Source organism: Geotrypetes seraphini, chromosome 1, assembly GCF_902459505.1.
Source record: "Geotrypetes seraphini chromosome 1, aGeoSer1.1, whole genome shotgun sequence".
NCBI lineage: Eukaryota > Metazoa > Chordata > Amphibia > Gymnophiona > Dermophiidae > Geotrypetes > Geotrypetes seraphini.
The window spans coordinates 129294080-129309410 of NC_047084.1; the positions used below are offsets into that span (position 1 = coordinate 129294080).

Consider the following 15331-nt stretch of genomic DNA (forward strand, 5'->3'; position numbering starts at 1 on the left):
AAACTGGGGCTCTTTTCCCTGGAAAAGCGGAGGCTTAGAGGGGACATGATAGAGATTTACAAGATCATGAAGGGCATAGAGAAAGTGGAGAGGGACAGATTCTTCAAACCTTCGAAGACTACGAGAGGGCATTCGGAAAAATTAAAAGGGGACAAATTCAGAACCAATGCTAGGAAGTTCTTCTTCACCCAGAGGGTGGTAGACACCTGGAATGCGCTTCCAGAGGATGTGGTAGGACAGAGTACGGTATTGGGTTTCAAGAAAGGATTAGATGTTTTCCTGAAGGAAAAGGGGATTGAAGGGTATAGAGGATTAATATGCAGGTCCTGGACCTGAAGGGCCGCCGCATGAGCAGGCTGCTGGGCATGATGGACCTCTGGTCTGACCCAGCAGAGGCACTACTTATGTTCTTAAAAGGGGGGTGGGCACTGACCCAAATACAAGCCAAGACTCATTTTTTTAGCCCCAAAATTTCAGCTTATATTTGACTATATTTGGAATATATATTTATTGGAAAATTAGGTTCGTACCTTTGGTAATCTTTCTGTTAATCCAGGAAGGAGTCTGTATAATAGATGTTCAATCTGTACCCGCAAACGGGGACTTGCAGAAAGCCACACGTTTTCAGCTCTTTCCATACAGCAGAGGAACATAGTGCCCACTTCAGTTTAGTCCCCAAACAATTGATTATAACTGGATCAAAGCATACACTGTAGAAGGGGATATGGGGAACTTCCCCGCAAGCTTAACACTATTTTGATCTCTCAGGGCTCCCGCAGCTGCCATTGTGCTTGTTGCAGTTTTCCAGGTCTCACTGCACCTTGACGGGTAGAAACCAATGTTTGAGCCACCATGCTGTGGCTTTCTTCAGGGTATGCTGTGAGGTCTGCAGTTTGTCTTTGTAAACAGTGGGTCCACTGACTTGATTGGGAACAGGGCAGTCCATTGGTCACCAATTTGAATTTTGGTGGGAAAAGTCGCACTCCTTCTTGGACAGAGCCCTGATAAGCCAGTCGTCTAGATAGGGGTGTACTTGGACCCAAATTCTGCAGAGATGAGCAGCCACAGCCACAGCCACAACCACAACTTTGGTTAAAGTGTGGTGGGCCTTTGCTAGCCTGAAGGGAAGGGTTGTAAACTGGAAATGTTGGAGAACATGAAACCTCAGCTGGCCTTGACAACCCCCCAACTTCCCTCACACGAAGCAGCAGCCGGTCCCGACACTGCCTCTCTTACTTAACAGAAGCAGTAGCCAGTGAGCAGAGGAAATGCCATAAACAGGATGCTTTTGGCCAGCCCCGGCAGGGGCTTTCCTCTAACACATTGGAAGTGATGTGACAGAGAAAAGGCCCTGCCAGGACTAGCCAGAAACATCCTGTTTACGGCGCTTCCTCTGCTCACCAGCTGCTGCTACTGCGTTGGGTAACTGAGGGAGAGGAGGAAATATCTGGACCAGCTCTGCAGCTTCGGGTAAGGGAGGGATGGGGGGGGGGGGGGTAATCAGGATCAGCTTTGCTGTTTCAGGTAAGGGAGGGGGTGGTGGTGGTCAGGATTGTTACCTGCTGCTTCGGGCTGGGAGGGAGGGGATTGATGGGTCAGGATCATGACTTTGGATGTTGTCCGAGGCGTACAGCAGACAATTTGTTTTGCTGGTTGGTTGAGTACTGGTTAGTTGAATACCGGTTAATGAGATTCTACTGTAATTATTTTTTCTATTTTGTGATTACAATATGTCAAAATTGAAATGTATATCCTGCCAGAGCTGGTTCTATATGGCATCTGCCACGTAATCCACCTCTTTCAGTACAAGCTGGGGGAAGGCATCCTCCTCTGTGGAGGGCTGCCATCGCAGTCTGTTGTGGTAGGCCTAAACAGCAAATGAGGCAGCAGCAGCCTTGATCCCAAGAGTTTCAAATTGCCTTTTCCAAATAATGTCCACCTTGCGGTCCTGAGCATCTTTCAGCATAATACCACCCTCACTCAGGAGAGCCGTATCACTTAGTGATTTCAGACACCACTGAATCTACCCTTGGCTGGTCGGATAGCTGCTGGAACTCCGGTGCCATTACTCAAGGTGAGATCACACCCGTCAAACAACACAGAGGTATTATAATAATCTTTATTTTCAATTTTTTCTTAATTCCTAACACTGTGCTTTATGAGCCACTGCCCCACACTGAGAAGATTTCAGCTTAGTATCCATGATTACACAACTTTTTCTTGGAAGACAACCCCTAATGTGGCATCATATAGCTATAAATTGTAGCAAATTGGTATATAAAACTGCACTCTGCTAGGTTTACTTTTCAAGCAGTTAAAGAGAAATTAGATGTCAGGATAACTTCCCTGTTTTCAAGAATATGCTTAAAACCTACTTACTCCATAAATATCTGTCTAATTGACCTAATATTTAGGCTGAGATTCTATTTTTTCATATAAGTAGAGAAGAATATAATGTTTGCGGATAAGAGCTTTGTACCCCGAGACAAAATTGGGCTAATATGTGATAAGCCACACTGAACTATGAAAGGCTAATGTGCGATACAAATGTCATTAAATGTGAATAAATTGGCTATTCTTCCCAATGTGGTCACTTTGTAATTGTTTTATAATTTTCACATTATGAAAAAACATTCAAAAAGTGTACCCATCATTTTTAAACAGTTACTTGTGTGACGGTTTGACATGTATATAGTTAAATAGGAGTAAATGAAATGCCGATTATTTCACTGACTTTATTATGACTAGTTACAGAACCACCGAGCACATGATACAGACCCAGATTATGAGAAACAGAATACATTAAGCCAAATTTTCATACATTACTTTCTGATCAATTTATAAGAATGCAGATGTTAATACTTACAACTCTGGTTTTATCTGAGCAGGTCCTTTTGGAAGTTGATTCATATACAAATGAATGTTTATGTTCGGTTTAAAAGTGAGCAAATTTGATGCTGGTTCTGTACAAAATATGGATTTTTCCATCATACCTGTATTTTTACTGTAGAAGAGCAGAAGCTGTCTATAAAAGTATCTAGAAAACAAACATTACAACCTGTTTAGGAATTAGTTTTCTATACCTGAGACTGATGAAACGATTTAGGAAGCATTAAATCAAATATCTAGAAGTGGTCTAGTATAGTAATGAGCAGGAAAACCCAAAGCTATTTACCGGTACCTGTAGCAGGTATTCTCTGAGGTTAGCAGACATATACTCTCACAAATGGGTGAAGTCATCAGACAGAACCCGGTGTAGCCACTGCCATGTACTGTTTGTCTAAATTAAGGGTCTTCAAAGTCCCTCATTGAGGGCCAAATCCAGTCGGGTTTTCAGGATTTCCCCAATAAATATGCATTGAAAGCAGTGCATGCACATAGATCTCATGCATATTCATTGAGGAAATCCTTAAAACCCGACTGGATTCGGCCCTCAAGGAGGGACTTTGGAGACCCCTGGTCTAAATCATTGAGAAAGTGCCCCCGCCTTATGTGTGGTTCCTTCCAGTCAAAAAGCTAAGAAGCAGCTAGGGGAGGTCGGCAGGTTGTGAGAATACAGTATATGCCTGTTGTCCTTGGAGAACAAGCAGGCATGATATTCGCACAAACAGGTATCTTCAGCTGCCAGGACCATGTCTACTGTATAGCTACTTTCTCATATAACATGAAACCTGGCGTAAAATGAAAAAGGGCTGGAGGGAAAGTTGGAGATGAGGTACTGAATAGATTTTGCAGAACTGCTTGGCCAAATCGACTTTCTTGTCTAGAATTGTTCAAAGTAAAAATGAGAGATAAATGTATAGATAAAGGACCATGTAGCTGCTTTGCAGATGTCTTCAACAGAAGCAGAGTGAAAATGAGCTACTGGAGCAGCCACGGCTCAAATATGTGCTGTAGCACAGCCTTGAAGCATCAGCCCAGCCTGAAAATATGAATATGATACACAATCCGTCAGCCTAGTCAAGATAGTACATTTGGTAACAGGGGTAAGCCAGTCTGTTGTGATCGAAGGATATGAAGAGCTGGGAGAATTTCCTATGCAGTTTAATACAATCTAGGTCAGGAGTGCCCAAACTCTTTTGGCATGCGAGCTACTTTTAAAATGACCAAGTCAAAATGATTTACCAACAATAAAATTTTAACAAACACAAAGCATACTGTATGCAGAGAAAATTTTAATTATCATTTGTATTCGGGTTTTTTTTCAGAAGTCAAGGCAGATGACTTTTTTAAATATTCTTTATTCATTTTTTCATCTAACAACAAGTGCAACAAATATTAACAGTTAAACTTATACCCTAGAAGATACAATGAAAGAGAATAAAAATTTTTTATTAAAAAAAGTAACGGAAATGTGTGAGCAATAGAATCCTTTGCATCTTTCTTGGTGGGGGAGAGTCAAAACTATTAAAATGATGATTTTGCCTGCAGTTTATTATCAAATGAGTATGATACCAGTTTTTTTTCAGGGGTCCTTTTTTAGTATCATTACAAAAACCAATTGTGGAGGGTGGGGTAAATTTTTTTAGGTATCATCAAGCCTATATTTTACACCAGGGTATGTATTGGGTCCTCCCAGAGCTCATGGAAAATTCCTAAGTATTTTATTCCATCTTCCTTCCAGATAAAGGAAAATGAGTCAAATAAACCTTCTGTACAATGTACATTAAGTGGAAGAACTTCAGATTTATTCCAATTAATTTTATACCCAGAAAATTTTCCAAATTTCTCTATTAATTCAAACAAGCATGGAATGGTAGTTTCAGGGTTACTCAAATGAAGCAGTATATCATCTGCATAAGCAGAGACCTTATATTCCCGTTCTGAATAGGGAATAGCCTGTATCTCCTCTGCCTGTTGAATAGCTAATAACAAGGGTTCTAATACAATATCAAAAAGCAGAGGAGATAAGGGACATCCCTGTCTAACCCCCCTCGCAAGTTAAAGCTTTCTGAAAAATTATTATTAATATATAATCTAGCAGTCAGGGAGCTATACAAGGATTGAATCATTTGTATAAAACCTGTCCCTATACCAAACCATTCCATAGCTTGATACATGAAGGTCCATTCCACCCGATCAAATGCCTTCTCTGCATCCAAGGAAACAAAAAAGGCTAGATCATTCATGGCTTTCGTTAAATATAACATTTGAAAAGCCAGTCTAGTATTATTAGAGGAATGGAGCCGTCAGTTCAAGACAAGACTTATAGAACATAGATCCTGTTGGAATACCTGGTGTTTAGAGGAACACTTGGTGATGCATTGTCTGGAAGCCCATCATGATTTTGGAGCCCTGTGATGTATTGTGATTGAACACATAGCATTTCCGGTTCGATGGGGTGACTGGAGATGGCTCCTTTGGCAAAAGGAGCTGCAATCTGTCCATCCTGAAGGTTTAAACGCCCGGATTGAATGGTCCGCCTTTTTTTGAGCTTGAATGTTTTTGATTGGCGGATGCACAAAGATAGGTGGAGCCTTTGAGGTTTTTCAGCGCGCTGTTGTGGAGTTTTTCTGCGCCAGTAGCATTTGATGAAGCGGTGAGGATGCTTGATGAGCATGGTGGGTCTGGAATATCCGGTGGTGAAGCAATGGAATGAACACACCTGATGCAGCGATTTCACGCGAAACGGAGGGTTCCCCGTTGGGTGCAAGGGCTGCCCGGATTGGATTGAGAAGCCAGTAGCAGCTATGTTGTTATTTTTTCTTGCTTCTGCTGTGGATATTAACTAGACTGTACTGCCTTTTTCATACTCATCCACTGATTTTCATCTCTCTTCTTTGAGCGTGCTTTTTTTGATACCACCTGGCAGGCTACTTCAGCTGCTTTGCTTTTTGATCACTTATTTTCAGCATTTACACAGAACTTGTTTACATTTACAGAGATATAGTTTTGAAGGAGTGGAGTTTTTTGGCCACATGAAGCTGAACTGAGGCCTTTTTTCTCCACTTCTTTTTCTTTTCTGTTTGGGTGTGTGAATGTTAAGTGCAAATTGTTAAGGCCTTGTGGTGTTGTTGGGTGTTTGTATTGTTTGTCCGTGTGGGGCTTTGTTTGAGTTAGTAAGAGATAGATTCTGGCCTGATCCTTTAATAATAGATTCTAGTGGAAAAAATTTGTCCCTATCTCTGCGAACTTGGTCCCATCTGAATCCATCCGCACAAACCTCAAATAGTTTTATACTGAACTTATTAAAGTATAAAAAGAAACAATATTCTATGCACTTGTCATAAATCAAAGTTCTGGCTGCAGAACTAGAGGAAGAGATCTTCAGCTGGCAGAGCTTTGTTTATAAATGCTTATCAGAACAACTAATATACTACTTTATTCTAAAGCAAAAAAAAAAGAAAAGAAATAGAATTTTTTTTTTCTATCTTTGTCATCTGGTTTTTGCTTTCCTCATCTTCATGTCATTCTATTCCTTCCATTCACTGTCTGCCTTCTCTCTGCCTCTTCCATATGGCATTTGCTCCGTTACTGTGCCTCTCACTTCCATCTCTCCCTCCATCCACCCCCCCCATTGGTCTGGCACCCATCTTCTTCCCTCTGCTCCCCCCATAGTCTGGCATCTGTCTTCCCTTCCATCTTTCCTTCCCTCCTCCAGGTGGTTTTTTTTAGCATCTCTCCCCTCTTCCTCCCTTCAGATCTGGTATCTGTCTTCCCAATCCAGCATGTGCCCTTCCTCCTTTATCCACTCCTTCCATCCAATATGTGCTCACCTCTCTCTCCTCCCCTTTCCCTTCAGCATCTTCTCCCCTCTCTCTCCTACCCACTTTCCTTCAGCGTCTTCTTCCCACTCTGTCTCCTCCCCATTTCTCTTCAGCATCTGTTCCTCCCCCCTCTCTCCACTTCCCTTCAGCGCCCTTTGAATGGTCCAGCAGCACCCTCCCTCCCAATCATCATGGTGTGGGCTTCTCCCTCCCTTCCCCAGTGATTTTCATTGCCTCCAAGCGGCCCGAGCCTTTTCCTCTGATGCAACTTCCTGTTTCCAGTTCTGTCAGAGAAGTATCAGGTAGCCGTGCGTGAATTGTTTAAAGGATTGTGCCGCTTGGAGACAATGAAAATCGCCGGTGAGGGGAAGGGGGGAAGGAAGGGAGATGCCCAGACCGCGGTGATCAGGAGGAAGGAGTGAGGGGGCTGCTGGATCACGCAATTGCAAGGGGTGAAAAGTATTTTGTGCGCATTCCCTCACGACCAGTATTTTTCCTCCGGCTAGCCACAGGTAACAGTCACCATGTCATTCTCTATTTAGAACCATCCGAAGATTATCGAGAGAGAGAGAGAGAGACAGACTAGGTCAAAGGCTGCTGAGATGTACAAGAATTCCTTATGTCCAGTAGCCCATTCTCACAGTGACCAATCCAGGTCCCTAGTACCTGGCCAAAACCCAAGGAGTAGCAACATTCCATGGCTTCCCTCATGTCTCTCTCAATAAACAGACTATGGACTTTTCCTCTAGGAAATTGTCCAAACCTTTCTTAAAACCTGCTACGCTATCCACTCTTACCACAACCTCTGGCGATGTATTCCAGAGCTTAACTATTCTCTGAGTGAAAAAATATTTCCTCCTATTGGTTTAAAAAATATTTCCCTATTAACTTGTCTATTAGTTTGGATATCCAAGATTAGTTGCCTACCAGTCTGTAGTTGGAGGGATCTTCTAGGTCTATTACTTTACTCTTCAGGATGAACTTAACAGAGTTTCCATTTAAGTGGAACATTTCCAGATTGTAATGATTCATTGATAAGGTCCGTGAGGTAGGAGAGTCCAGGGCCTTTGAGCTCTTGGGTGTATTGGGCATGTGTTGAAAGATGGTGGGCCCGGTTTCACTCTTTTCAGAAGTTTCTTCACCTTAATTTCTGCAATGGGTTCAAACTCTTCCATTGGGTCTCCCATTTCCCTCATATATTTGTCTATTAATATGTTATTTATGCCATTGTCTTTCTGTAGCTTCATTATTTTGTTTGCAAAGTTGATGAATTATTTACTGGATAGAGAACATTTATTGGTGATTTTTGTTTTCCCCAACCAGCTGATCTGATGTTGACGCTTCGGACAACAGCATCCAGAACAGATGCTGAACGGGCTGACTGCAGGGAGGAAACAGAGGGACCGGAAGATCTACAAATCAGACAGCGAGGGAAACATCAGGTAAAGGGAGCTTGCTGGGAGAAGACTAAGGGGCATGGGGACACAGGGGGACTGGGTGGCATAAGGGCGAAAGCCGAGGGTAATATAGAGGTACCACAAGGCAAGGGGGATCAAACAGAGGCTCAAGGGATGACAGCCCAGGAGGGGGCCGGTAGGGCTAGAAATCCCAGAGGAAAAGAGGGTAAGTGGGGTGGCAGGAATGTGGGGAAGCTGAAAGCTAAGAGGGTAAAGGCTGAGGGTAAAGCAGAAACACAGAGAGCGGGAAAACTGCCAGAAATCCAAGGGCAAGTGGGCCAGGTAAATGTAGAGGTGGAAGAAAAACGACGGGACCTGCGGTGCTTATACGCAAATGCAAGAAGCCTCACGGCCAAGATGGGTGAACTAGAAGTCGTCGCCAAAGGGGAGGACCTAGATATAATTGGAATTGTAGAAACCTGGTGGACAGAGGAAAATCAATGGGATGTAGCGCTGCCGGGGTTCAAGCTCTATAGGAAGGACAGGACCCACAAAAAGGGGGGAGGCATAGCACTATATATAAAGGACTCTATCCACTCGGTCGGGATGGATATGGCAACGAAGGCAGAGGGGCTGGAATCGCTGTGGGTCAAATTACCGGGAAACAAGGGTGCGGGCATAAAACTGGGGCTGTACTATCGACCACCTGGTACACCAGAGGGAGTCGGACACGACTTGGAAGCAGAATTGAGACAGGAGTGCAGGACTGGAAGTGTAACAGTGATGGGGGACTTCAACTACCCAGGGATAGACTGGAGTACGGGTCACTCCAACTGCACTAGGGAGACAGGATTTGTAGAAGCTGTGAAGGACTGCTTCATGGAGCAACTAGTCAAAGAACCGACGCGAGGGGGTACTACTCTTGACCTCATCCTAAACGGATTAGGGGGGCCTGCAAGAGGGGTAGAAGTGGGAGGACCACTAGGCAACAGTGATCACAACACGATCAGATTCACATTAGAAAGAGGGACACCCATAGTTAGGAGGACCGCAACAACTGCGCTGAACTTCAAGAAAGGGAACTACGTTGCTATGAGGGAAATGGTGGGGAGGAAGCTCAGGAACATCTTTAGGATGGAGACTGTGGGAAGCGCCTGGACCCTATTCAGGAACACCCTGCAGGAAGCACAGAGAATGTACGTCCCTAATTTCAGGAAAGGCTGCAAGAACAAGCGATCAAAGGACCTGGTTTGGATGTCAATAGAAGTAAAGAGGGCGATAAAGGACAAAAAAGTATCTTTCCGGAGATGGAAAAAGGACCCAACAGAGGAAAATCACCAGGCGCACAGGAAATGCCAAAAGGAATGCCACCGGGAGGTTAGAAAAGCAAAAGGGAAATACGAAGAGGGGCTGGCCAAGGAGGCGAAAAACTTCAAGGCATTCTTCAGTTACATTAAGGGGAAGCGACCAGCGAGAGAGGAGGTAGGGCCGTTGGACGATGGGGATAGGAAGGGAGTGATTAAGGAGGATAAAGAGGTAGCTGAGAGGTTGAACACGTTCTTCTCGTCGGTTTTCACGAGCGAAGACACATCTAATATACCAGACTCAGAGGAGCTCATGAGTGGGGAACAGGCTGAAAAATTAGAGCACATAGAGGTAAGTAGGGAGGATGTCCTCAAACAGATAGACAGGTTAAAATGCGGAAAATCACCGGGCCCGGACGGGATCCACCCAAGGGTTCTGAAGGAACTAAGACAGGAAATAGCGGACACAATCCAACATGTTTGCAACCTATCCTTGAAAACTGGTGAGGTGCCAGAGGACTGGAAATTGGCAAATGTCACACCCATCTTCAAGAAGGGATCGAGGGGTGACCCCGGGAACTACAGGCCGGTGAGCCTGACTTCAATTATAGGGAAGATGGTGGAAGCTATGATCAAGGACGGCATTTGCGAGCACATCGAGAGGAATGGCCTACTGAGAACAAGCCAGCACGGATTCTGTAAGGGAAGGTCGTGCCTAACGAACCTTCTGTACTTCTTTGAGGGGATAAGCAGTCGGGTGGACAATGGGGAGCCCATAGACATCATTTACCTCGACTTTCAAAAGGCTTTTGACAAGGTGCCACATAAAAGGCTACTTAAGAAGCTGTGGAACCACGGGGTGGGAGGGGATGTGCACAGATGGATCAAGCACTGGCTGTCGGGTAGACAGCAGAGGGTTGGAGTAAAGGGTCAGTATTCTGACTGGCGGGGAGTCACGAGCGGTGTGCCACAGGGATCGGTCCTGGGGCCTTTACTCTTTAACATATTCATCAATGACCTGGAAAAGGATGCAAAGTGTGAGGTTATAAAATTTGCAGACGATACCAAACTGTGCGGCAGAGTTAGGACCAGGGAGGAGTGTGAGGACCTACAAAGGGACCTAGACAAGCTGGAAGACTGGGCAAACAAATGGCAAATGCGCTTCAACGTGGACAAATGCAAGGTCATGCATATAGGGAAAAAGAACCCGTTGTTCAGTTACAAATTAGGGGGGTATTGTTGGGAGACAGCAGACTCGAGAGAGACTTGGGTGTGCTGGTGGATGCATCACTGAAGCCATCTGCACAGTGCGCAGCAGCCTCGAAAAAAGCCAACAGGATGCTGGGCATCATAAAGAAGGGCATAGCAACCAGAACACGGGAAGTCATCATGCCATTGTATCGAGCGATGGTGCGTCCACATCTGGAATACTGCGTTCAGTATTGGTCGCCGCACCTCAAGAAGGACATGGCGGTACTTGAGAGAGTCCAAAGGAGAACAACGAAAATGGTAAGAGGGCTGGAACACTGCTCATACGCTGAGAGGCTGGATAGGCTGGGGCTCTTCTCTCTGGAGAAAAGGAGGCTCAGGGGAAATATGATAGAAACCTTCAAGATCATGAGGGGCATAGAGAAGGTGGATAGGGACAGATTCTTCAGACTGAAGGGGACAGCAAATACGAGGGGGCATTCTGAGAAACTGAAGGGAGACAGGTTCAAAACAAATGCAAGGAAGTTTTTTTTCACCCAAAGGGTCGTGGACACTTGGAATGCGCTACCGGAGGAAGTGATCAGGCAGAGTACGGTACAAGGATTCAAACAGGGATTGGATGGATTCCTGAGGGATAAAGGGATCGTGGGATACTGAGGGAAAAGGAGATAGAGGGGTATAGATAGAGGATTACTGCGCAGGTCCTGGACCTGTTGGGCCGCCGCGTGAGCGGACTGCTGGGCACGATGGACCTCAGGTCTGACCCAGTGGAGGCATTGCTTATGTTCTTATGCTTGTGTATAGTAACACCATTGTAGAAGCTCAAAAACAAAGCTTGTAGAGGCAAAAACTAACTTTAAATTTAAATCGGGAAAATCCAAGATGGCCATCGTGGGTGTAATTTTTAATAAAATACAGCCCAGGAAAAGCACAGGAACCCCCAGAACACAGTTAGTTTTGAATTTTTAGGGGTGGTGCTGGTAGGATTCACTCCCACACTGCACAAAACTCACTTTTGGAGAATCCCTCCCCCTGCCTGCCCCAAATAGCTGAAAACAGGCTGTCAACTCTGTACTCACTGTGTTATGCTGTGCTGGGTGCTGCACAAAAGGAAGCTGAAACCGCTTACAGGGAAATCCTCCACCTCAACAAGCATCAAGCATACTAACCGTACTTTTGGTTGCCCCTCCAGCCCAACTCCAGCGGCTGGAGACCTCCGCCATCAACGGACACCCCCGCGGACACGACCTGGTGGTGGAATGCAGTCAGCCCTGATCAGAGATACACCTCCACAGAGCCATGCAGCCTGTACTCAGCCCCAGTAGCAGATGAACCTGGGATGAGCTATGTCCTAAGGGAATGGTCCCTGAGCTCCAATCCAAAAGTGCAGGCTGTCCAGGGAGTGCACTGCCAGGCAGCCAACCTCCTGGAAACAGACTCGTCTTCAAAGTCTGTGATGTCCTGGAGCCAGAGCTGTACCCACTGGGAACCTCTGCACCACAAAGGCATGAAGCATGAACAAAAAGACTGAGTTTAAAGAAAAATAAACACGAGCAGAAGAGACAAATATCTACTGTCTAGCTTGTAGGAATGCAACTGGTTTCCTGAGGGCAGTCCAGAGGTAAGAGGGGAAGGGTAGAAAACATTATGTAAATAAGGCTTCCTATAAGCTGATTGGCGACTATAAATGCATAACTCACTTGTCCAGGAATAGAGCAGGAGTGTACAAGGAGGCCCGTTATACCTGTGAGAGACGAGGTGTAGGACAGCTGCCAAGATATTTCTGTAACTAAACTAAGCCTACAAACTCCAGGTGCCAGATCAACTTTCTATTTAGTCGCTATGGCAACCTGGCACTTGGGGTTTGTTGAGCCTTGATTGCACTTTTCCAGATGAGCTTACAAATGTGGTGTTTTATGTGGAAAAAAAATCCAGTTTGTGATTGACCAACAAAGAATACAATTTCTACCCATTCTTACTAGTTTGCCTTGTCTATCAAGATTAGCAGCTTTTATCCACTCCTATATTATACTGATAAACTTTCAAGTTAGCAGAGATAAATTATTCTTGGTTCTTGTTTGAGCAAGCTGCATAATGAATTCTTGCTCAGCAAGTATTAATAATAATAATAACTTTATTTTTCTATACCGCCATAGTCATACCCCATGTAACAACTGTATTTAAAAACAAAACAAAACACTACAACAACAATGTAAAAAATCACATGGTGGTCAACTTGAGTTTGGGCCACTAACTTACCTAAGCAGGGAACGCCGTGCAGTCACAATAGCATGAGAATCATGTAGTAATCGCCCATCATTCTGAGTTTTATCTTTGTAGTTGAACTCCCCTGTGCCAATAGCAACCACTTCCCAGAGATGCCCAGCTGCAGGGAAAGAGAGAGATTAGTTTCTTACCTTACTAATATCTTTCCCAGTAGATAGGTGTGTCATTCTGGACAAGCAGGGTAACCTCCCCATGGCCACAAGCCTTTGCAGAAGGAATCCACTCCGGATTTTTCTGTAACTTTCCTAATTCATAGAGAGCTCTACTGCCACCTACAGTTAGTCTCCAAGCAAGCAAGAGCTCTTCCGAAATTAGGTGAAGTTGGGATATGGGAAAACTTTCCCAACTAATGAGTCTGTTCTGCTCAACAAAGTAACATAAGAACTATGAACAACCAAACGGTAAGTCTCACATCAATAGTGTTCAAGATTATGAAAAAGTTGATTAAACACAAATTAGATACGATCTTAAACGATGAGAGACTGAGGGATCCCCACCAGCATGGATTTACAAAGGGAAGGTCCTGCCAATCCAATCTGATCAGCTTCTTTGACTGGGTAACAAAAGAGGTTGATATGGGAGAGTCCCTGGACGTCGTGTATTTGGATTTCAGTAAGGCTTTTGATAGTGTCCCACACCGTAGGTTACTGAACAAGATGAGTTCGTTGGGACTAGGAGAAACATTGACTGCATGGGTTAAAGACTGGCTCAGTGGCAGACTTCAAAGGGTGATGGTAAATGGTACTCCCTCCGAAACGTCGGAAGTGATCAGCAGAGTGCTGCAGGGCTCAGTCTTGGTTCCAATCCTATTTAATATCTTTGTACGGGACCTGCCTAAGGGATTTCGAGGTAAAATCGCATTATTTGCCGATGACGCTAAACTGTGCAACGTAGTGGGCAAGGGCACCGTGCCCGACACTATGATGCAGGACCTACTTTTACTGGAACAATGGTCCACAACTTGGCAACTGAGTTTTAATGCCAAAAAGTGTAAGGTTATGCACCTTGGCAATGGAAACCCATGCAGGACTTACACCCTGAATGGTGAGACTTTAACAAGAACTGTGGCAGAACGGGACCTAGGAGTAATCATTAGTGAAGATATGAAAACTGCCAATCAGGTAGAGAAAGCTTCATCCAAGGCTAGATAAATGCTGGGTTGCATCCGAAGTTTTGTCAGCCGAAAGCCTAAAGTTATAATGCCACTGTACAGGTCCATGGTGAGACCTCATCTGGAATATTGTGTTCAATTTTGTAGGCCACATTATCAAAAGGATGTGCTGAGAATGGAGTCAGTTCAGCGAATGGCCACTAGGATGGTCTCAGGACTCAAGGATCTCCCATATGAAGACCGTCTAGGTAAGTTGCAGCTATACTCTCTCGAGAAACAAAGAGAGAGGGGAGACATGATAGAGACGTTCAAATATGTTACTGGTCGTATTGAGATGGAAGAAGATATATTTTTCCTTACAGGAGCTAAGGCAACAAAAGGGCATCCGTTAAAAATCAAGGGTGGGAGATTTCACGGTGACATTAGGAAGAATTTCTTCACTGAAAGTGTGGTTGATCGTTGGAATTCCACTTCAGGCAGTTGAGACCAGCAACGTTCTTGATTTTAAGAAAAAATGGGATAAACATATGGGTTCACTTTGAGGAAGTGCTTAGGGGAGAGGGTTCTTCGAGTGGGCAGACATATTGGGCCAATGGCCCTTTTCTGCCGTCATATTCTATGTTTCTATGTAACAGAGCAACAAACAGGCCAGCAGAAGCATCAAAGAAATTCAAATAGTATCCCAAAGTGAACTCTTCATGGCCCAAAGGGCCAACTGGCCTCCAGGAACAGTATTGGAGAAAAACAAACATTCTTAATGAGACAGTAGGTGGCGCAGGAACAAAATGACAGGGTGGGAGTGGGTCCAGAATAATACACCTATCTACTGGAAAAGATATTAGCAAGGTAAGAACCTAATCTCTTTCTTCAGTGTAATAAGTGTCACATTCTGGACAAAAGCACTTCCAGAAATCTAGGACGGGATGACTGCGCCATCAAGTAGCTCTGAGGAACCAAAGGCAGACTACGCCCTTGCTGCTCTACTTCGCATATGTAAAGTGGATCAATTCACCACCTTACAAATCTCCGCTGGAGAGACTGCCCTAACTTCTGCCCATGACAAAGCTACACTTCTTGTTGAATGCGCCTTCACTGAAACAGAGGATGAAATGGTCCTTCGGATCTACCTGGAAATCTTGGAAGCTGGCGTACCTCGCTTAGCTGGAGTAGTTAGCATAAAAAGATGGTCAGAGAGGCTAAGCTTGTTGGTGACCTCCAGATATTGAAGTAGTACTCTTTTCACATCCAACTTCTTTAAAATCCAGTCCTGTTTCTTGGAACCTGTGGAATGGAACACTGGCAATCAAACCTTCTGAT

At 44.6% G+C, this 15331-nt stretch overlaps 1 protein-coding gene across 8 annotated transcripts in view; it reads right to left on the minus strand.

Annotated features, from left to right (window-relative positions):
* The window catches only part of ADAD1 (adenosine deaminase domain containing 1), a 226045-nt gene that overhangs the window by 58700 nt on the left and 152014 nt on the right, over positions 1–15331 (minus strand). For 7 of the 8 annotated variants that reach the window (XM_033938463.1, XM_033938517.1, XM_033938507.1 and 4 more), the window contains 2 exons: positions 15142–15295; positions 2867–3037 (listed from right to left, as the gene is read on the minus strand). In XM_033938463.1, the coding sequence (XP_033794354.1) occupies positions 2867–3037; positions 15142–15295 (325 nt within the window). Of the gene's footprint in view, positions 1–2866; positions 3038–12876; positions 13004–15141; positions 15296–15331 lie in introns of all 8 variants that reach the window. The other variant, XM_033938496.1, reaches the window with a different exon arrangement.